The 24,338-nt window shown below is 42.4% G+C and overlaps 1 protein-coding gene across 1 annotated transcript in view; it reads left to right on the top strand.

The window, feature by feature from the left end:
- PLXNC1 (plexin C1) overlaps positions 1–24,338 on the top strand; it is a 232,113-nt gene that overhangs the window by 194,503 nt on the left and 13,272 nt on the right. The window contains exons 23-27 of the mRNA XM_036760062.1: positions 3,874–3,977; positions 15,049–15,103; positions 18,495–18,526; positions 22,487–22,594; positions 23,760–23,923. Of these exons, the coding sequence (XP_036615957.1) occupies positions 3,874–3,977; positions 15,049–15,103; positions 18,495–18,526; positions 22,487–22,594; positions 23,760–23,923 (463 nt within the window). The remainder of the gene's footprint in view (positions 1–3,873; positions 3,978–15,048; positions 15,104–18,494; positions 18,527–22,486; positions 22,595–23,759; positions 23,924–24,338) is intronic.

Below are 24,338 nucleotides of genomic sequence, written 5' to 3'. Positions count from 1 at the left end.
GCGGGCATCTCAGCTCTACCAAGTTAGTACCAGTGTGTTAGGGAAGGGCATTCTTGGTGCTATTTTCCTTTTTTTTTTTTTTTTGTTAATCACATACAGAATTAAGTATCTTCTCTCCCTTCCTCCTACATAAAGTAGCATCTGCTGTGAATTCATTTTTGGGCGCTTATTGGTACACTGAAACCAAGAACATATGCGTGAGCAAAGTACCCGGGACCTGCTTCCCTCAAATGTTCATAAACATTTTTAAGTTCATCTCTGTGTGGTAATCCCCATGAGACTGCCAGAGGATTTTCAAGGAGATAGCGGATAATGGGGTAGAGAGGAAGGAAACCTAAGAAATCACAGCCACAAGTGGGTAACAAGTTTCATCTCCTCTTTGGATACAGCTATAGTGCTTTGCTAAGCAGATAATATTAAAAAACCAAACCAAACCCTAGCAGTCTCCCAAGTTGCATCATAGACAACAAGATTAGTCACAAGCCTAGTCATGGGGGCCACTGGGTAGCTTGAGGAAATCCATAAAGAAAATCATCCACTTGTGGGTTCCAGCTAAAAGGAAGGCAGCTAAAAAAGAAAATACACACACATACACACACACACACACACACACACACACACACACACGTGCACGTATGTACACCACATTATACCTGGTCTCAGAATCAAAGAGTCAGTCAATAAACACTCATTTAATGCCCACTCTATGCCAAACACTGTGAGATAGAAATACAAATAAAAACAAAGACAGTCTCTGCCCTCAAGGAGCTTATAATCTAATAGGGGAAGATAACCCATAAAACTCACATACTCACAGTCATGGGTTAAACCCACATGCATGGGTTTAAGTCCTGACTCTGACACATACTGGCTACATGATTCTGGACAATTCATTTAATTTCCCCGTGCCTTAATTTCATTATCTGTCAAATAATGCGGTTGGATCCCAGTGATCCCACAGGTCCCTTTCAGCACTATATCTATGATACTTTAATCTTCTTTTTTAACCCTTTCATGCCTGGGACAACTCTATGACAACTATGGAGTTGCAGAAGATGTACCAATCTGCACTTGGAGAGGGAGTTATCCCAACTAGAGTTCCCTCTAACCAATGAAATTGTAAGACTTGGTCCAAAGAAAAAGAACAGAAAGAAAATTAGGCATTGATCCTGAAGGAAATACACAATATCTCAGTTCTCTTTTCTTTCATAGGTCCCTGATGTTTTAGAATGGGAACGGATTTTAGACATCTGGCCCAGTGCTCTCATATTATAGGAGAGGAAATGCCGACCAGAGAAGCTAACCAACCCTAACCTTAATTCCAAGGTTACATGAGGTCATGCCATTAGGTGGTAGTGAGGTGGATACTAGAAGCCCAGTTATGAGATTGTCATGTCTGGGCTATTTTCATGATTTGATTTTTGTATCAGAGTGTCTAATTAGAGCATGGTGCTCAAGAGTCTAAGGTCCATAGGATCATAGGATTTAGGACTACGGAGAACCTCAGAGAACCCCTGATCTAGTCTTCTGACTTCACAGCTGAAGAAATTTAAACCCAGGCAGGTGAACACATGTAGGTATAAGTAACAGAACCAAGACTGGAACTAGTTCTAATTCAGTACCACATTCTTTCCCAAATATTTAAGACTAAGAGAGTCCTTTTTTTTTTTTTGGACTGGACCTATGATGTCATTATTATTGGAAGATTCCAGTAGGAAGTCCCCTCTACCTACGTATGCTGGTACCTCCTCTGGAACATTATCGTCTAAGAGAGCTGTCTAGGTTACTAGAGGTGGTGACTTGCCTAAGGCCAGTAGGTGTCAGAAGCAGGACTTGAACCCAGATCTTCCTGACTCAGAGACCCGCTGCTCCCTATCCACTAAGTCCTAGCTGTTTCTCAGTGTCTATTTAGCATTGCAAAAAAGAAAAAAAAATGTGTCAGTGCCCCAAACTGCCCTCTAATTCTTCCTTAAGTCAGCTTACAATGGTCTCACCAGGAGCCATGGGAGAGATTGTGGATGATTCAGTGCAATCCATCTATGATATGAATAAATAGACTTGCAGATTGTCTGTGGTGGCGCCTCAGTGCACAGAACTCCAGGCCTGGAGTCAGGAAGATTCATTTTTCTGAGTTCAAATGTGGCCTCAGATACGTCCTAGCTATGTGACCCTGGGCAAGTCACTTAACCTTGTTTGCCTCAGTTTCCTCATCTGTAAAATGAGCTGGAGAAGGAAATGGCGACCCACTCCAGTATCTTTGCCAAGAAAACCTCAAATGGGGTGACAGAGAGTTGGACACAACTGAAACAACTGAACAACAACAGCAAACTCTCAGCATGTGTCTGACAGAGGATGGGTCATTACTATTATCTTTATACCTTCACAAATGAATGAATGAATGTAAAAACACTTTTGAGCCTTTACTGTATTCTAAGTGATAAGCTAAGTGCCAGAGATAAAAATAAGAAAAAAAGATTGTCCCTGTCCTCCAGGAATTTACATTCCTTTGTTTAATTTATTTTTCTGAACTTAAACATTCAGCTAAAATGAGAATTTCCTTTTTTTTTTCCTGAATAGTATTTTTATTTTTTATAATTACATGTAAAGATAGTTTCATTTTGTAAAATTTTGAGTTCCAGATTTTTCTCCCTCCCTCCCCTCTTCTCAAGATGGCAAGCAATCTGATAGAGGTTACACATGTACAATCACATTAAATGTATTTCCACTTAAAAGGAGCATTTCCAGAAGCACTGTGGAACAGGAGAGGATTGTATGCAAAGTGGTGAATGACTGTTATATGAGTGCTCACACTCTCGGAGGATGTAACAGCACACTTAGGGGAGCAGTGACCAGGGAAGGGGGTTTGGGTCTGGGGAATCACTGGGTGGGTGCATGAATGTCTGGGTGATCAGTGGAGAACCCTTTCCAGAAGTAATGGTATGGTTACCATATGCAGATGTTTTTCTCCTAACATGGAGTCATAGATACATAGATGTAGAAATGGGAGGGACTTCAGAAGTCTTCGAGTCCCCATTCCTCATTTTACAGATGAGGAAGCCAAGACGGAGAGGTGCCCGTGATCTCGGGAGAAGAGAGTGGGGTTTGGACTCAAGGTCAACTGCTTCTAGATAAGACACTGTATCAAAGACCCCTTCAGCTCTCTGTCTAGTGGAACCATTCTGAGAATGATGTCTTTAAATGCATAAAACAAAAGATATCCAATTACAAAGGAAACCAACTATAGTGAAAATCAAGGTCATTTTTCCCATCCCAGTTAAGTTCATGGACCCCTGGGGGTCCTTGGACCTTGTATTAAGAATCCCTGTTCTATGTCCAACTTTCTTTCCACTGTATCACAGTAGGAGTGTGACCAGGATGGGGAAAGTCACCACTGTTCAGTGTGGACAAATTTTTGCAAACCCGTTAATGTTCTAAACTCTGACTGAGCCTACCCTAAAAAAAAAAATGGAAATGAATCCAGTGCAGTTCTCCGTAAATCACACCCCAGCTAAGTTTCAGAAACCATAGCACCACGTTATTTTTTGCCCTTAATGGCCTCCAGGTATGTGTTCAAGGCATAGGGACATTTCTGAAGTTTTGGTCTCCTACAAGGAACTCCAGGGCCTGTAATACCTTCCCTGAATAGCCACACCCCTAGTACAAAGACTATGGTAAATGTCATCTCAAAAGGGAGAGTGGAGCCAGCCCGGTTAATCCTCCTGCCTTCAAATGGATGTTTTTCATATTTTTGCTTCAGTTTTTATTTGATCCTAACTAAAATTCTTGAAAATGAGAGGGTAACATTTCATGTGAGCGGTTCTTCTCATTTGGAATCTTGAAAGAAGGGAGAAAAATGATTTTTGTATCTTTCAGAGCTTCAGCTGGGCACACGGCAGAAAGAACTCTTAGACATAGATAGCTCTTCCGTGATTCTGGAGGATGGAATAACCAAGCTAAATACCATCGGTCATTATGAGGTAAGAATGACGCTGGCTTCCATTTACTCCAGTGGCATTTGGGCATCAGAGGCATTCTCTATTCATTATCCCATGTGATCCTCTCTGTAAACTGGGGAGTTGGCTGTGCAAGTGTTATGTTTCTCATATTGCAGATAAAGAAACTGAGGCATGGTATCATAGATTTAGAGCTGGAAGTAAGCTACACACACACACACACACACACACACACACACAAACACAAACACACAAACACAGAGGGATTCTTCATTTTTCATTGTCCTTGGTCCCTGTCCAATCTCCATTGGTGCTGATTTTGAGAGTTCAGTCAGGGAGCTTCTCTCTTTAATTGATCAACAAATGCCCACCACATTCCAGGCACTGTTCTAGGCTCTGGGGGATACAAAGACAAAATCAAAATGGTCCCTGTCCTTAAAGAGTTTATATTCTTTTTGTTCTAATTATTTTGACTATTATGTACTTCACAAATGTCAACAAACGTGAATATTTTCTCATACAAAGAAGGAAGGAAAAAAGAGAATTTCACATAAACTATGAATTTCTATTAACATACAGCTCATTTTAGAAATATAGCTTAATTTTCAATTGGTAGTTCCAACACTTCCCTACATGACCCCTGAACTTCTTTTTTTCCTTTTCTGAGTTTTTTTTTTTTGTTTCATCAATGTTCTTTCCACTTTTTTATATCACTCTCACTCCCTACCACTCTCCCATTCCCTACATATGCAAAAAAAAGACCTTCCTTGTAACACAAGTTAGTCAAGCAAAACCAGTCCAGCCATTGGCCATGAGTACCATTTTGCTGGGAAATGGATGTCTCATTCTGAACTTCTGAGCCATCACCTCACCATCAAGAGATGGTTAGCTTGCTTCGTTGTCATTCTTGGAGTCACAGTTGACCATTGCATTGAGCCGAGTTCTTAAGTCCTTCACAGTTTTTTCTTTGCAATGTTATTACTATAAATTGTTCTCTTAGTTCTGTTAACTTCACTCTGTATTGGTTCACACCCATCTTCCTAGGTCATTTCTTATGGCACCATAATATTCCATTGTATTCATATACCATAATTTTGTGAAGTCATTCTCCAATTGATGGGGCATTCACTTTGTTTCCAGTTCTTTTCTACAACAAAAAGGGCCACCATAAATATTTTTGTATGTATGGGTCCTTTCCTTCCTTTTTGGATCTCTTTGGAGGTGAAGCGGAGGGGCGGGGAGCCTAGTTTGGGGCCATAGTTCCCAATTGCTTTCTAGAATGGTTGAAGCAATTCACAAGCAAAGAACTTACAGAGGAAGAGACAACATCTCAGATAACTATCATAGAAATATAGAATGTTAGTGCTGGGAGGAACCTTAAGGATCATCTTTAAAGTCCAGCCCCCATATTTTTACAGATAAAGAAACTGAGGCCTAGAGATCGGGGAATGACCTTGCTTATGGCGATGCTACTAATTAGTGGCAGAAGCAAGCCCCAGGTCCTCCTGACTCCCCAGAGCCATGCTATTTCCTCTGTGCCTTCCTGCCTCTGTAATTCACATTTGGGAGAATTAAGCATTAGGTCACATGGGCTTGTAAAAAGCATTTTTATAGATTACATCATTAAATTATTTACTTAATGGATTTTTATGGAAATAAAATATATATTCATATATATATATATATATATATATATACACATCTTTGAGTTGCTTTCTGATAGGTACCATTTTGTCATTGGATTATAATCGCTTCACAGACTGTTTACCTGGCTAAGAAATCAGTTGCCGTATGTAGCTGCCTTCTCCTCAGTCACAGATTCTAAGTCGAATGTTACTGTAGGTGGTATTTTCTTCAGATGTCAGGAAGAGCAGACAGAGGGAGTGAGGGATTTGAGCCCTTGGCAAGGGTCACACAGTATCCGGGGTGAAGTTTCGTTGTTTGGTTTCCTTAAGGGTCTGCTTTTGTCCCTCGGGCCCAGGCAGCAAGCTGGCATGTCCAGAAGTCAAGAGGCCCAGCCCGCTGAGAAATGCCTCGCTTCTTTGTTTTTGATTGATCTGTTTGACCTGTGCAGCTGTGACAATGAGAATGATGCCAGCGTCAGTGACTCTCTCAGCCTGGCATGGTAATGGTATCCTAATGGGCATGGGCACTGGAGGAAAGAGGCCGATTCCACTTATTTCCGTTAATTGAGAAAGACAGAACAAGCAACTAGAGCAGGGAAAATGAAGAACCGTTAGAGCTGTCAGTAAGGCAAGGGTAGGACTTGTCAGGAGAGATAGAGAATCAGTCTTCACTGGAGACAGCGGCCATGCTAGACACCTATCTGCTTAAGGATGATAATGAAATTAATCCTGCCTCCAGCCACTTCCCGTCCAAATGATTTATTGGCTTTATACCAGAGTATTGCCGCATAGTAGTAATAAATGACAAGCCTGGAACTCGAGGGCTAAAGAGTTCTCCGTAGGTTTTTAAAACCCACACTGCAGAAACTTGGAGCTTGAAGGAAGCCTCAGAGGTCATGGAGTGGCCAGCCGTCCACACTGGACCAGACCAAAGCTATCACGGGCAGAAGAGGGACCACGCTGTTTCTTCATTTCAAATTTTATTTTGTTTCTTTGGCTCCCCAATCAACAAGTATTTTATTTTCTCTCCCTCCCACCTAATACCCATTGCAAAAAGAAAAGAAAAGAAAAAGAAACTTTATAACAAATACATCAGACAAAACAAATTCCCATTATTGGTCATATCCAAAAATGTGTCTCTTTTTGCATTCACCTCTTCCAGGAGTTGAGGGGGACAGGGAATGCAGGGAGCGTGTTTCCACATTGGTCTTCTGGAAACCAACACTATTTCTTAAAAACTCCAAAGATAAAGATGTTTAGCAAATTCTTAGAGTTTCTTTCCACATCTATTAGTATAATGAAACAGTACTTATTATATATTTAGGATACTTTGAGCAATGCTAGGTTATTTGGGAAAAAAGTTGTATTTGATACTACACTCTCTCTCTCTCTCTCTCCCTCTCTCCATACATATGTGTATGTATGTATATATATATATATGTATGTATATATAGTACTTTAAGGTTTACATATGATAAAACATAAGCTTTTTTGAGGGCAGGGATTTTTTCATTTTGTATTTCCAGCTCCTGGCATAGTGCTTGGCATTTAGTGGATGCTTAATAAATGATCAGTCAATCCCTTGAGATGCTAATATTGCTGTTGATGTCAGAGGAAAGATGCTTGGCCTCTCAGGTTGGCCCTCATGGGGTCATGTGGTAGCTTGGGATGCAAGCACTAAGCTAGGATCTAGCTATTCAGTCATTCAGCATACATTTATTAAACACCAAATGTATGTAAAGCATTTGCACTAGGAGCTGGGGATGTATAGAATTTACATACAACATAGTCTTTGAGTTTCACAACCCAATTTTACAGCTGGAGAAACAGAGTCAGTGAGGCTAAGTAACTTGCCAGTGGGCAGACAGCTAGCTGGTAATGCCTGGATGCTCTCTTTCCTTCTCCCCTTCCTTCAAGATGCAGCCACCTTCTACTGGAGGCTTTTCCCACGTTCTAGTGCTTTCCCTCTAGGGACACGTTCCCTCTACTTTGTATGTCTCTTGCATGTACCCAATTATGTACTTGTTGTCTCTCTGAGAGCAGGGCTTTCTTGTTGCTATTTCTTTCTATTCCTAGTACTTAGTATAGTGCCTGGCAAATAGCGAGTGCTTACTATGTGTTTATTGATTCATCGATTGGTTGGTGAGTGTAGGAGCATGAAGAATGATGTAAACCAAGTTACTCAGGATTCAGAAGTTAAATTTTATCAGTCCCTCCAGAATTGATGGGTGCATGCCAAGCCAAACTCATGTAAGAGACTGATTTATGAAAATGCAAATTTATGCGTGGGGAGGTGATATGATATCAAAGGTACTATTTCCTGATAGGTATCCCACTCAGGAGGCTAGGTTACTAATTGGAAGATTGTTTATTGAGCAAAAGGAATTGGATATTTATTCTTAAGGGATATATATATATATTTTTAATTAAACAGTGGTAGCTCTTCTTGACTCAAGGTTGGCAACCATAGAACCTGCACTTTTAGAGACAATTCTGTTGGCAAATATGCTGCCCCTCTGTCCCCATAAACCATTGAAATGTCAATATTTCAGCCAGTCTGACTGTAAGCATTTCCATAAAAATATCCACAGGGCATGAAATATGGATGATCAGCGACTGAAGCAGCAGTCCAACACTTCATACATTCTAACCCATTCTGCGGCTCGGGGTGCAGAATGTAGCTCTGTCATCCATTGGATGTAGGTGAAGAGGTGGTGGTAATTGACAGCCTTGAATTTTCTAGTTCTAAAGCTTTAGAGTAGTGGCCCACTGGGACTGATGGAATCCTGCCTCAGATCATGGGCCACGGGTTCCCCACCTCTCCTGGAACAGATGATGAATAAGGTCCCTTCTAGGTCCTCACCTGTGGTTCTGTGAACCCATTGCCTTCTAAGCAGCCACTTTGGGCTAGCTCTTACTAGCGAGAAATCTTTCTCTTTCATTTTAATTTATCACACTTAGCCTTCAAAAGACATTTTTTACTTCTGTAAAGACATAATAGCATTTGAGACTTTTTTGTTGCTTTGGTTTGGGGATGGTTTTTGTTTGTTTTGGTTCAGACTTGTGATGTACACATTGGTACAGTACTTGGCACAGTGTTGGCACATAGTAGGCACATGTTGTTTAGTAGTTTTTTCAGCCTTGTCTGACTCCCTGTGACCCCATTTGGGTTTTGCTTGACAGAGATACTAGAGTGTTTGCCTTTTCCTTCTCTAGCTCATTTTATGGGTGAGGAAACTGAGGCAAACAGGGTTAAGTGACTTGCCCAGGGTCACACAGCTAGCGAGTGTCTGAGGCCTAGTCTAAAGTCAGGCCTTCCTGACTCCAGGCCCAGCATCTACCCACGGAGCTACAGAGCTGCCTCCAGTAAGCACTTAATAAATCCTTGTTTCCTTCCTTATTCTGTACCATCCTGAATTGAATCATTGATACGATTCATTTGAGCCATCGTAGTGCAGTGGAAGCGGCCGAAGTGTTAGCTTTGGAGTCAGAGGGTCTGGATTCAAATCTTGGCTCTGCTCCTTACAACCTGTGTGGCCTTGAGCAAGTGGGTGGACATTTCCGGGCAGGTTAGTGGCCCTTTAGGGCATTTGGACAGAATAGTAGGAAGTAGGAGCACTTGGAAAGTACAAAATCTATGGTACCCTCAGGGCAGCTAGGTGATGCCATCCTGTGCACAGTACCCATCCCGGAGTCATGAAGACACATCTTCCTGAGTTCAAATTTGGCCTCAGGCACTTATTAGCTGTGTGACCCTGGGCAAGTCACATCACCCTGTTTGCCTCAGTTTCCTCATCTGTCAAATGAGCTAGAGAAGGAGGTGGCAAAACACTCCAGTATCTCTGCCAAGAAAACCCCAGATGGGGTCACAGAGAGTCAGACGAGACTGAACAACAACAGCACGGTCCCCTCAAGTGTGGAAGAGGGTGGTTCTAGGGTTGTAGACCAGATTCAGCTTCTGGGCCTCCCAATTTGTATCTGAGACCATTGGCCAGCCAGATAAGCATCTTGTCCGTGGTCCTTAACAATGGCCACAACTGCTTTCGGTCTGGTCCCAGCAGAGGGGCACGAGCCCTGTATATTCTGTTTCTGCCCTGGCAGGATGTTGCTAGGCTTGTAGCAGCTGAGGGGTTAAGCTTACAGACCCGCCTTGCAAACACATTAAGGGAGCAGCATTTCTCCTCACTATAATTAAATCCTCCCCGAACTGCTTCTGTTGCTGACTTTTGCTTCATGTGGGCTGTTCCTGTGAAACGGACGGATGCCTGAGCATCCCGATGGGTGCATGATCGATTTCTCAGGAGAGACACGCCCCTCGAGTACACAGCGATTTCCTCTGGAATCCCTCCTTTTTCCTCCATCTTTACCTCTAAGGTTACCTTTTGTCCAATAACAGCTAACCCCCTTTCTTGAGCTGTATTCATATTATACAAGGAGCAAGGGGATAGAGATTTTCTTTCAGGGAATAAAAATTACAGCCTAAAACCCCCTCAATCACTCAGTCATAAAGTTGTGAGGTGTGGAGGAAAGTTTGGCTATCATTTACCACGACTATGACTGAAAAATCTTCTTTGCTTCAGGTTTGCAGAAGTCATTACAATTCACAGCTATTCCTCAGAGGGTCGTGGAATCTCAGAGTTGGAAGGGCCTCCAGAGACTGAAACCAGGAGTTCTTAACCTGTTTTTTGAATTATGCACCTCAACAGCAATCGAGTGAAGTCTCTGGAACCATTCCCAGAATAATTCTTTAAATACATAAGTTAAAATATGCAGAAATGCAAAAGAAACTGATTATATTAAAATAGTTATTAATTTTTTTAAATCAATAAATTAATGGACTCCAGGTTAAGAATTCCCCGGTCTAATCCAAGCCATACCTGAGCAGGAATGCCCTCTGAGACATCCCTGATAGGTGGTCATCCAGCTTCCACTTGCTTATCTAGGAAGGGAAAAGCATGCAACAGTGGGTAGAGTTTAGGTCTTGGAGTTAGGGACCCTCAATTTCCCCTTAATGACCAGATAACCAAAAAGGTCCCTGTGTTCCTATGAATCTACTCCCTTCCAAGCAGCCCTTTCTATTTTGGGCTAGCTCTGGGGTGGGGAACCTGTAGCCTTGAGGCCACAGCCCTCTAGGTCCTCAAGTGCAGTCCTTTGATGGAATCCAAATTTCACAGAACAAAACCATTTCCCTTTTCTGGGCCTCAGTTTCTCCTTTTGTAAAATGAGAGGATTGGATTAGATCCCCTTTAAGATCCTGTCAATCAGGAAGCATTTATTAAGTGCAGATTATATGCCATGCACTGTACAAGGCACTGAGGATATACAAAGAGAAAATGGAAGCAATCCTTGCCCTCAGTAAGGTTACGTTCTGTCAAGGAAGACAACATGTAATATGTCTGAGTATGTCCAAAGCTCCTAATCTATAAAAATAAAGTCCCGCCAGTGCAGAGCTCATTTCAGACAAAGAATGAAGGAAAGGAGACGTATAGACTTGTTTTGGAAATCCTTTTGGACGTTCTGTCTTGGGCGTCAAGAGTCAAGTTTATATGATGTGATGTGATGTGTCCGCCATGACAGGTCTGTGCCAACTAGCCCTGAGCTCCCTTCACTGAAGGACCGAGCAAGGTCACGGTCCTGAAGCCTCAGGAGCAGAGCAGCGGAGATTTTAATGGAGTTTCTTTTGCTTTAGATTCTGTTCTTGGAGACAGAGTCGGGCTGTGGCTGAAAGACTAGAAGGCAGGCAGAGGAAGGAACCTTGTGACACAAAATAATAATTCTGTATAATTCCATTTTAGCAAATTTGCCAAATCAAAGATCGGAATGTTTGGATTTTTATGAGGTTTTAAAATTTTTCTTCATTCGTTATTTGATAGGAAGAACGAACATGACATATTCAATCCACCCTCACAATTCAAATAGAATGACTTCAATACAATTCTTAGAGCAAATTAACAATGGATATTTTTTCTGTTTATTTAGTATTTTATTTTTCCCCAATTACATGTAAAAACAATTTTCAACATTTGTTTTTAACACTTAATTCTAAATTCTCTCCCTCCCTCCCCACCCCGTCATTGAGAAGGCAAACAATTTGATATAGGTTATACATCTGTAGTCAGGCAAAACATATTTCCATGACAGTGGATTAATATTTGTGGAATTGTCATGTCTAGCCTAACTTAGAACCTTAGAGGTCCTCTAATCCAAACCTTTCACTTTTGAAATGTGAGGGAAACTGAGGCCCACTGTCACAGAGGTAGTAAATAGGAATGTGATTTGGGAGCCTTAATGGCTTATTCGGATCCGTTCAGTGTGTGGGAGAAGCTGGATTTGAATCTAGGTCTTGGCTGACTCTCTGTTCTGCTGTGCTCTGGCGCCTCTGTCTCAGTAGATTTCAGAAGTATCCCTTGATTTATTGATTTATGGGATTCTCTCTCTAGGTGCTTATGACCCACAATTCTGTCGATGGGAAGGCTTCAAGGGTCCTTCATTGCCATCCCTCTTCCTTCCCCCCCTCCCACTGTCAAAGTGTCCAGTTGGTCAAGGAAAAGTAATTATCTCTTTTTTCATCTAACCCTTGAGTGTTATGAGAAGCTGAAAGGAATTTAATCTAAAGTTAACGTGGGGACCTGTTTTGCCCTCGGTTGGAGAAATTTGTCTCTGCCACAGATTCAGCCAGTGACATTAACCTTTCTTAGATTTAATTTAGTTTCCATCCCGAGCACAGAGGCCCATCAGAAGCTACCTGCTTCCCGATTAATAAGCTTTTTGGACTTCTTCATACAGATCACATAGAACCATGTTTAACCCTTGTGATTTTATAGATGTTTCCAAAAGCTTTTCTCTTTTCAACTTTGCAGCAGCATGAAGGAGAAAACAAAAATATATTTAAAAAAACACACATGCACATCTGTACAGGAACAATATTTTTTTTGTCTTCACAATGGACTTAAAGTGTCTTATGGGGAAAAAAATGCACCAGCCCCAGAGCAGCTGTGAAACGCCTCACAAGATAAGATTAGGCTTGTCTTTAAAATAACAGCCACCACACAAACACACACACACACACACACACACACGCACATGCACATATACACATACCCTCTACTAATAAAATACATTTACACTTGCTCTTGAGAGATAATTTCAGAGTAAAATCTCTTGGATGCCAGCCCCATCTTTCTGCACAATATCTTAAAGCCTGAGATCAGTGCCAGCCGTTGGCTTTGTTGCCAGCTTCTGAAAAGACACTTGAACTTCTGGCCAAGATCCCTATCAGAGGGGCCCGTCCGTTGTGTTTATGATTATAGAGTAAGGGTGCTTGCTTTTGGCAAAACACAGAATCTGACAGCAGTGGAGTATTGGCGCAACACTCAACGGGGTCCGTTGGGGATTCATTCTTTGACAATTACCCACAATGATTTACTCGCTTCTTTAAAAAAAACAAAAAGGTTATTTATTGGTGGAGAAATGGAGCTTATCCAACTCTCCATGAAGAAGGGAGGAGGAATTTTGTAAAACTATTCAAATATCCTCTCAAGCTCATTTTGATTCGAAGTTTTGTTAAAGTAGGTAGGGGCATTGGGTGTTCTAAGAGGAGAGAGCTTCACCAATTGGGATTGATTTTCATTTTAATTGGAATGAGTATTGACAAGACAGGTAGATGACATTCCTTGGAGAAAAGAGATGTGAAGAGTTTGGTTAAAGGTGCTAGAACATGGTGTCCAGAAATAGGAAGGGTATGGTCTCACTGAACTCTGCCTCTTTGGGGCCTTATTTGGAGTATTCTGTTCAGTTTGGGACACCATGGATGGGCTTGTGTCCAGAGGAAGGCAGCCTGGATAGCGATGGGCTTTGAGTTCATGTCATATGAAGATGGTCAGTTAGCCAAGAGTAGAGAATACTTTGGGAGGAGATGGGAGGTGTCTTCAGGTGTCTGGGGGACTTTCATGTTGGGGAGGGTAAGACCTTTGAAGCCAGAGTGGTGAGGAGAGGTTGCAAAGAGGCCAGCTGGGCTCGATGTCAGGAAAAACCATTTAACAATTATTCTGTTGTTCAGTTGTGTCTGACTCTTCGTGATGCTATTTGGGGTTTTCTTGGCAAAGATGCAGTGGTTTGCCGTTTCTCTCTCCAACTTATTTGACAGATGAGGAAACTGAGGCAAACCCAGGGTTACATAGCTATTAAGTGTCTGAAGCTGGATTTGAACTCAGGAAAACAAGTCTTCCTGACTTCCAGCACAGTGGTTTAGCCACCGTGCCACCTACCTGCCCCAGGATTGTGACTAAGAGTCTACAAATATCCCGGCCTCTTTCTCCTCTAGTCCCCCACATATAAAATAGACCTAGGGAGCACATTGATTGAGTCTCTTGGTTACTGGATAAAATTACAAGTCAAAGAGCTTCAGAAACAAAATGGAGTCCATCGTGGAATGATTGGTTTGGATACTGAATCCACAGAATCCACACAATGATAAAAATTACCTGGGCTTGCAACTATGCTAACCAAAGTAATGAGGTTTAAAATGAAGGGGATTATGTACTGCAGGGGGGAGGGGGATGAGGGTGGGGGAAGCCTTGTAGAGGGCCCAGATTGTGATTCAAGCTCAGGAGCCAACTCCTCACCATATGGTTCAGGGTGAAACTAGTGTCTGTGTGTGAGCCAGCAGCCATAAGGGCCAGAAAGTAGTTCCAAGAGAACAGGGAGATTTCATTTCTGCCCAAACAAAGACTTGTTTTTCCACTACCTAGCCTGTTGACACTTTAGTAGCACTTAATTAAGAGTTAACTCTAAGTAATTGAGTTTTGCCAAGAGATGGAATATTTCTTTTCCATTCCATTCGTATACGCTGCCCAGAAGTCCCTAGCCTTTCTGAAATTTCTATTAAAGAGTTCTAGCAACTTTAAATGCAATTTTCAGCCACCACAGCTCCCCCTAATCCTTAGACACTGTTGTCTCTTTACACTGGAACTGCTCACTACTTTGTGTTTGTGTCTGGTCCCCTTTGGGAGCCTGGGAAAGACTATGGTCCCCTTCTCAGAATCCTGTTTTTAAATGCCTCAATAAAATATGTTAGAATTACAAAGGAAGCCCGTTGTAATGAAATGAAAACGTAATTTCTTTTCCCCATCCAAGTATACGGACTTCCTGGAAATCTGTGGACCCCGAGTTAAGAAGCCCTACTTTAGATGTAGGTAGATGATTTCATCTAAGAATGGGGCAGCTAGGGGCTAAGCGAGCAGAGCGCCGGCCCTGGAGTCAGGAGGACCTGAGTTCAAATGTGGCCTCAGACACTTGACACACTTACTAGCTCTGTGACCTTGGGCAAGTCACTTAACCCAATTGCCCTGCCTTTCCCTTTAAAAAAAAAAGAGTAAGAATGAAGAAGGAGTTTGTTTGTTTTTTTTCCTAAACAAGGTAGATAACTACCAGTGTGGATACTAAGCCATCTTTTATTTTTTTACTTTCAGATTTCAAATGGATCTACCATCAATGTTTTCAAGAAGCTGTCAAACTTCACATCAGGTAATGGAGGCAGTACGGGGGGCCAGGTTCCTTTCTGGTATCAGGAAATGTTCATTTGTTCTCGTTGGTCCCCAATGGGCCATCCCCAGAGTGGGGGTTCTGCGGTTACTGTGCAAGTCTGTGAAACTCCAGGCAAGTCACACGGGCTGCTTTCTGCCTCCAAGAAAAGCTGGGAAATGAGGCCAGAAGAAAAACTGAAATTGTAACTCAATTTAAAATGAAAAGACAGTATTAGTGGTAACAGCGGCAGCGGCCGTGGTGGTGTTAATAGTAATAGTAGTGGTAGTAGTGGTGGTAGTGGTGGTGGTGGTGGTGGTGGTGGTGGTGGTGGTGGTAGTGGGGCGAGGGTGAGGGTGAGGGTACCACCACCTCCACCACTACTACTGTTGAATCTTTATATAGTGCTTGCAGGTTTGCAAACCACTTTATATATTACATGTCATTTGATCCCCTCAATGATCCTGTGAGGTAGGTGCTATTATTATCCACATTTTACAGATCAGGAAACCAAGGCAAAGAAAGGTTAAGTGACTTGCCCAGGGTCACATAGCTATTAAATGTCTGAAACAGGATTTGAACTCAAGCCCTCCTAATTCCAAGTCTAGTACTTTATGTGCTGCAACTTCCTTCAACTTTCCTGCCAAGGAAAATGCCTCTCAGTGACTTTGCCTCTTTTCTCCTCCATTCCTCCCCTCTTCCCTTCTTTCCTCGTCCTCTTCTCTTTCCTCTGCCCTTTTCCCGCTTCCTCTTTTCCCTCTTCTTCTCTCTCCTTCCTCCCTTTTCCCTTCTTTCTTTCTCCTTTCTTCCCCTCTCCTTCCTTGTTCCCCTCCTCCCTTCTTTCTTCCTCTTCTTCTCCCTTCTCCCTTTTCCGTTCCTCGTCTTCTCCCTCCTCCCTTTTCCCTTCCTCCTTTATTCCTCTTCTCTCTTCTTCCTCCTTTCCCCTTCTCCCCTTATTTCTTGTCCTCTCCTCCCTCCTCTTTTACCTTCCTCCCTTCTTTCCTTCCCCTCTTTCCCCTTCTCTCTTCCTCTCCTTTCCCCTCTTCCCTTGCTCCCCTCCTCCTCTCTTCTTTTTACCTTCTCTTAAAAGAAATAAAAAGAAGACCTATGATTTCACTGGGGTAGGGAACCCAGTAAGGATACTCCCTCCACCAACGCAGCTCAGAGTCTCGTCTGCAGTCTATGTCTTAAGGGTACTGAGATACTTTAAGTGACTTGCCCAAGGTCACACAGCTGGAATGAATCAGAGGCAGGTCTTGAACCTGGATCTTTTTACCTTTGAAGGTGGTTGGCCCTCTAGCCTCCATGCCACCTCCTTGAGAATTATTGTCAATGTTACCCAGTTTGCTATCATTGATTTTGGGAACTCCTGATGAAGACATTCCTTCTCCAAATGCAGGTCACCACTCAGGTGACTGCTTGCATCCTGAGAGGTAAGTGACTTCCCCAGGGTCACACAATTAGTACATGACAGGCAGGACTTGACTCAGAAGCCATCTCTAACCACTTTACTATACCACCTCTTAATCAGGGCCATCCTCAAGCTGAGATCTCAGATCTAGTCCTTGCTGAGTTTTCGGGTTTTTTTTTAAGGGTTGTTTTGTTTTTGAGAAGATGCCGGAAGTTATTCTAGTGACCAGAGCAGGAAGAACATAGATAATCTTAGAGGTCCTGTAACTTCTGAATAAGCCAGATAATCTCCTTGGGCAGCTGTGGGATATTCACTCATGAAGATACAATAGCATTCATGAGATTCCCAGCAAGTGGAAAGTGTCCCCCTGTCTCACTCACCCGACAGGGTACTAATAGGGGACAGATGTACAGGGCTTCCTCTGTCCCTGCTCCCTGACACTCAGAACAGAGGTGGTATCATGGCTGGAAGGCCTCATGTGGCCAGAAGATTCAGTTCCTTTGGAATCCTCTAGGTCCCTGGGGGTGGGTGAACTGTGGCCTCAGGCCACATATGACCCTCTAGGTCCTCAAGTGTGGCCCTTTGAATCCAATAATTGTTCTTTGAAGTTGGATTTGGTCAAAGGGCTGCACTTGAGGACTTGGAAGGCCACGGGTTCCCCACCCCTGCTCTAGGTCATAGACTCATAAATGACAGTGATGAGGCCTGTGATTTCATTGACACAGTGAGGAAACACTCCAATGCCCAGAGCACCAAGAGATTTGACTTGTCTGGGGTCACAAACCAGTATGTGTCACGGGTGGGACTTAAACCCAGGTTTTCCTGGCTCTGTGGCGCTTGAGTCAGAGGACCTGGATTCCCATCTGCTGCTTACAGCCTTTATGACCTCAGGCAGATCGCTGCAATTCCCTAAAATGAAGAGGTAAGAGTAAATCTGGGGTGTCAAACTCAGACAGAAACAGATCCCAGCAGGCCTCATGTTGACTTAGAAAACCCCCAGATTAACATCACCTTTGTTATATCATATTTTTATTTATTTTGTTGAATGTGTTCTGATTACACCTGAATCTGGCTCAGGCCACGTCGGGGAGTTGTGTGGGCTGCTTGCATTCTGGCTGCAGTTTTGACCTCTCTATGCTGGATGACCTCTAAGGTCACTTTTAGCTCTTAATCTATGATTTCATGACGAAGTTTGTTCACTAGCACATAACATTAAGAGAAAGGGAGGATCACTCTTTTGCAGCATCTCCTCTAAGGACTTAAAAGTTCAGAAAGACATTGACTACTAATTAAAAGAAAACCTCCTACAATGAATTTCCATTAAACTTTTCTTAAAATGGGGCAGCTAGGTGACGGTGTGCTGGAGAGCGCCAGGCTGGAGTCAGGAAGCCCTTAGTTCAAGTCTTGGCTCAGACATGTAATAACTGTGTGACCCTGAGCAAGTCACTTAACCCTGTTTGCCTCCATTTTCTCATTTGCGCAATGAGCTGGAAAAGGAAATGGCAAAACACTCTAGTATCTTTGCCAAGAAAACCCCAAAAGGAGTCATGAAGAATCAGACATGAATGAAAATGATTCAGCAACTGTAATATAAATGTTAGCTATTATTATTATTATTAAGTCTATTACAAGGAGTACTGATTTGTTTCTCAGCTCAATATGAATTAACCTGCATTAATTTACCCGAGTTAACCACAGGGAAAGGCAGGCATGCTGCAGAGGACTGCCACTATAGGGAGATGAGAGGTTTATTGCATTTTTAGAAGAAAAAAATGACCTTTTATGTTCCTGAAAAGGAAGAGTGTTTGGTGCCCTTGGGAAGGCTGTTAGTGTGGAATCTTATGGTCCATTAGGATGCACCCTGGACACAGGAATGTTCAGGTCACCTTCTCTTTGTAACGCCTGGTCATTTCTGAGCTAGCCCATTGGCCAGTGACTTTTTCTTTAATGATTTGTCTTCTTCCTTTCTTTATTGGTTTTCAGATGTGGAATACTCTGAACATCACTGTCATTTGGTGAGTTGATGAATTATCTGTGCTCACTTTTGAATCAGATACCGCCTTCAATTGTTCGTTTATTTAAAAAAAATATTGAAGGGCTTGCTGTGTGCTGTTAGCTGACAGTAATATAAAGGGTCCCAGATGATGTAAGAAAGAATGCTGGATTTATGGTCATGGGGGCTTGGGCTTGAATTCTTGTTCTGATCAGCTAACTGTATGACCTTACATCAGTCATTTCACCCCTGTAAGCCTCAGTTTCCCTATTTGTAAAATGAGCAGGTTAGGCTAGATCAGAGGTTCTTTTCCTTTTTCATGTCCTGGATCCTTTGGATAATCTGGTTGAAGCCTGTGTGGCCCTTCTCAGAGTTATGCTTTTAAATGTATAAAATAAAATACGTCAGATTACAAAGGAAGCCAAGCTTTCCACCTCTGCTCCACTGACCCAGACAGAATTCTCAGGCATGGTCCCTGCTAGATCTGTAAACTCCATAAGGCCAGGAATCATGTTCTTTTAAACTTCTCATTTCCTTAGTGCCTAGACAACCCTCTGTACACAGTAGGTACTTAATAAGCAGTTTTTCTTGTTCTTGCCTTCAATCAGAAGATCATTGAACCTAAAAGGGACCTAGAGGTCACCTAATCCAGGGCTCCCTAAACTTTTCCCACTCCTGACCCCTGGTTTAAGAAGCGCTGCCCACTACCTCACCATTTTATAGATGGGGAAATAGGCCGATAGAGATCCAAGAAGGGACCTTAGGGCTCATCTAGTCCGACTTCCTTGTGTTCCAGATGAGGTAACTGAGACCCAAATGACTTGTCTAAGGTCACACAGGTACCAAGGGGCAGAGCTGGGATTCAAACTCGGGCTTGCGGTCATCAAGGGGTCAGCCAGGCTCTGTTTGAAGACCTCCATGGAGCATGAACTCACTACCATACTTAGCAGCCTCCTCCATTTTGGAAGAGCTCTAACTGTTGGAAAGCTTGTCTTTGTGCAACTTCTATTCACGGATCTTAATTCTCCCTTGGGCCAGACACTATGACTTGAGGACAGCTATCGTGTCCCTCTTAACTCAGTTCGACAAGGACTAAAGATACAAAGACAATGAAAGTTTTTTGTCTTGAGAAGCTTACATTCTAATCGGAGGATATGGCCTGAAAATAGATTAAAGAAATAATTCTACACGAAGTATTTTCAGCACTAACAACCGAAGAGCTCAAGTAAGGCCTTTTATTGGAGGTGGCGCTTGAGCTGAGAGATGGAAGGAAGCTGAGAGAGTCTTAGAATTGGAGACTAAGGAGGGAAAAAATTCACTAATGCGTCTTATCCAGGTTCAGCTTCCTCGGGTCCTTCAATGGATCTTCTTGTTGCCTAAATTCAAGGCTCTTCACCATTGCCGTTTGCCCCCTTCTGACACTTTGCCAATTATCCATGTCCTTCCTAAAATGTAGCAGAGCCCAGAACCAAGCACAGCATGCCAGATGTAGTCTAACCAGAAAGTCAGTAAACGTTTATTCAGTGTCTACTACGTGTCAGGCACTGTGCTAAGCACTTAAGATACAAAGAAAGGCTCACAGACTAATGGAGAAGACAACATCCAAACGACTATGTACAAACAAGCTATATATACAGCATAAATGAGACATATTCAACAGAGAGAAGGTGCTAGGATCAAGGAGACTGGGAAAGGCTTCCTATAGAAGGTGGGATTTTAGGGGGATTTGAAGGAAGCTAAGAGGTGGACATGAGGTGGGAGAGAGTGCCAGGCATGGGAGAGAGCCAGAGAAAATGCCCAGAGTTGGGAGGGCAAGAGTGGGACTTTCACCTCCCAGATGCAATACCTGTCTTAATATAGTCCAAGATCACATTGGCTTCCTTGGCTGCCATATTGCTCTCCTCACTTATTCAGCTTGCAGCCCATTAAATCCCCCAGATCTTGATAAAATGCTATCTAGCCATACCCCTTTCATCTTAAACTTGTGCAGTTTACTTTTTTAAACCATGTAAATTTTTACTTTTATTTCTATTACATTTCATTTTGTAGGTTAGGTCCATTTTCCTAGCCTGTTAAGAACTTTTAAAGTCTTGATTCCATCACTTAGTATATCGGCCATTCTTCTGTTTGTGTCATCTGCAGATCTGATAAGCATAATAACTATCAGTGCTTTTATCCAAGTCACTACAAAACAACGTAGGGCCAAGCATTGAACCTTTAGGAACTACATTGGAGACCTCCTTTCAGGGAGGCATCAAATTATTAATGATTTCAATGTGGGTTTCCCCATGCAGTCTGTTCCAAATCTACTGAGTAGTATTATCATTTCATCCAAATCTTTTCATCTTTGCCACAAGAAAGACATAGAAACTTTATCAGGTTCAGGATAGAATCAAGAAAGATTACATCTCATGCATTCTCATCATCAGCCAGTCTGGTATCCCTATCACAAAAGGAAAGAAGGTTCATGTGGTGTGCTTTCTCTTTTTACCGGTTGTTACTCATGATTACTGCTTCTTTCTCTAAATATTCACCAACAGTCCCTTTGAATCCACTCTAGAATCTTGCCAAAAATCAAAGACACACTCACTGGCATCTATGGCTTACAGACTGCTTTCTCTTCCCTTTTCTGAGGATCAGGAGAACATTGGCTTTCTATAATCCTGCCGCTCCTCGCCAGCTCGCCATGGTCTCTCATAGATCATTGACAATGGCTCAGCAACCCCATCTGCCAATTTGCAGTACCCTAGGATGTAGTTCATCTAGGCTAAGTGATTTGAACTCAGCAAGGGCAGCTTACTTTCTCTCATCTTGGTTATTAGCCATTTTTCCTCTGTTCTTTCTAATCCAAAGATCATTCTCCCTGGGAGAAAAATAGAAGCAAAGTAAGGATTGAACAGCTCTGTCATCAGTTAGAATCCTTCCATCCATCCACCCTGAGCGGTGGTCTTGTTGTTTTTTGAGCTGCCTTTTTCCCTGACTATAACAAAAATGCCCCATCTTTTATCCCACACTTTCATTGCTAGCTCTGGTTGACTCTACAGTCTTTGGCACTTTGGGCACGTTTCTGACAAGATGGTGCCATGCAGTTGTACTCCTCCTTTGCTGATTGCCCTTCCTTAGAAGATTTAAGTTTATGATCTCTTTTACTTGGCGAGTTCCCTATGCAACCACATCATTCTCTTTACATAACCCTTCCTTTCCCTTCTCTTTGGAATTTCTTTCTTGTTTCTTTGGAATTTCACTTTTGAGAGCTTCCTATGTATCCTGGGATAACATCCCTTATAGAATTTTGGTTCATGGGCTCCCACCTACCTTTTTATTGAATTGTGTGAAATCTACTTTCTCTTATTGGATACCTATTAGACAATTAATTCCTAGATTTCCATTTCTTTTCTAGGGAGCACAAATATCATTATACCTTTTTTGTAGAAACACTTTTTGTCACAGCAAAGAGCTGGAAGCCAAGTAGATGCCTATTAATTAGGGAATGGCTAGACAACTTATGAATGTAGTAAGTCTGTTCCTGTGCCTTCAGAAACAACGAATACGATGAAACAGAGGAACATCGACAGACTTACGTGAATGATAAACAAGCAAAGCCAGGAAAATGATGTGTAACTACAATAATGTGAAATGGAAAAAAACAACATGAATGTTGTGAAATTTTAAGCTTGGTCCCTCCATCCCCCATACCTCCCCCCCACTGCATTTTTTGAAGAGGAGGGAGACTTTGGGCATGGAAGCCTACATTTAAGGTCAGACTTTTTTTGATGGACTGGTTAATTTTGCTCACCTGCTTTTCTCTCTCTCTCTCTTTTTATTCTTTGTCATAAGGAATAACTCTCTAGGTTGGAGAGTGGGGAGGGATAAACTGCAAACTACAGATGATATAAAGACAAAAGGCATGATTATGTTTATTTTTTATTTTAAAGAGCAAATGGCCACTTGGGGTTTAACCCTTCTGGTCTTCTTTCCGTAGATTTTACCAGACTCGGAAGCATTCCAGGATGTCCAAGGCAAGAGACATCGAGGGAAGCACAAGTTTAAAGTAAAGGAAATGTATTTAACAAAGCTGCTGTCAACCAAGGTACACGGAGCATCCTGGGAATGTTTTACCCCTACCAAGGGGCTTATGATGGGTTTGACTTAATTTCCACTGATGTGTGAAAATGTTACAAATCCCTAGCAACTTTTAGCAAAGCAAGATGAAAGCTAAAATTGTATATATCGCCTTTTCCATATTTCCCTTAAAATAAATCCATGTCAGTTGCAGAGATAACAGCATTTACCTAATTCATACAATAGTGTCTTAACATGGGACTCTCCTATTGTTCCCTGGCCCATCCCCCACAGCTTTCAGCATGTATTTTTTTTTTTAGTTTGATGGTCTAATTATCCCTGTTAACTCATTATTTTGGACAAACAACAAAACTCCTTCCTTGTACTCGAAACAAGAAAGCAGCAGAAGGGTCAGCGGATGGAAACCTGGATTCTGTAGCTGCCTTTAAAAAAAAAAGAAATTAAGAATTCTGTTCACATCAGGGACAGTGCTGGAAGCGAAAGCTGGTAGAATGCCAAATCTGTAGCCAATTCGGCTTATCTGGCTTTTGGTAGAATGAACAGACATGCTGGATTATTTTCCTCCTAAAATAAGCCTAGAAAAATATTATTATCTGCACCGGGCCCTGTAGCTGTAAAGTTACTGACCGTCCTGTTGTGGATTACAGAACTGAATTTCTTTGGAGCCCAGCAGATTTGGTTAGTGCAGCAGCAGTGTTTGCTGTCCTGACTAGTTCTGCCCTATGTAGCTTTTGTACAACACTCACCTGCTTTAGAAAGACACAGTAAGACCCTAGGCTGGGAGTAGATGGAATAAGAGGGGAAATTGTCAGACTCTGCCATCCCTACTTGACTTTTTCCTACCTGGAGATCGTTAATGAGGACCAAGCATCTTTCCAGTAGGGTTGTCATCTCAGTGGGGCACTTGGCTTTACCTGGGAAGTCTTCAGTCCTGCCACTTCCCAATTGCCTAAACAACTTTGCTCTTGGTAAGTAGGGGCTTATTATTTTGCCCAAACCAAATCTGAATCCAGAGCCCCCACGCGTGAGAGCTTTGCCCTTCCAGCTGTGGGTCTCATCTGCTTTGATGCCTTTTCTCTTTAGAATCTGTTTCTTCATTTTGCCCAGCATGGGCTTTGCCACCGGCTTGTGTTGCTTCATAGACAACAACCTGGTCTCCTCCCCTCTTTCAGGTGGCCATTCACTCTGTCTTAGAAAAGCTTTTCCGAAGCATCTGGAGTTTGCCCAACAGCAAAGCCCCGTTTGCCATCAAATACTTCTTTGATTTTTTGGATGCCCAGGCTGAGAATAAAAAAATCACAGATCCTGATGTCGTACATATTTGGAAAACAAACAGGTAAGCGGAGGGGATGGGGAAGAATGTGTGGCATCACTGACTGTTTATAAAAACCTTGAAGAGCTTATTAATGAGAAAAAAGGACAGAGGAGGTTAATGGAAGATTCAGCCATCTGACAGCACATTCAAAACGTCTTTATCATAAAGTCTTGAAAACAATAAAAAATAATACCCTCTGTAATTTCTTTCCTAGGATTCTTAAAAACCAAATAAAGATACAAACAAAGCCTATACTCTTGAAAAGACATGTTCTTCCTAGGTCCCTCTAGGATGCAGGAATCTTCTGGGTTGGACAGGAAAGCAGTATCTGAGCTCCTACCCATCATTCAAATTCACATGTCATCTCCCCCATGAAACGAAACCTTCAATGCCATCCCTGCCCCTCCCCTGGCCACATGTGACCTCCCCTTCTCTG

This window comes from Trichosurus vulpecula, chromosome 5 (genome assembly GCF_011100635.1).
Source record: "Trichosurus vulpecula isolate mTriVul1 chromosome 5, mTriVul1.pri, whole genome shotgun sequence".
Classification (NCBI taxonomy): Eukaryota; Metazoa; Chordata; class Mammalia; order Diprotodontia; family Phalangeridae; genus Trichosurus; species Trichosurus vulpecula.
The sequence above is the reverse complement of the archived record's forward strand: the minus strand, read 5'-3'. Positions and strand labels throughout refer to the sequence as shown.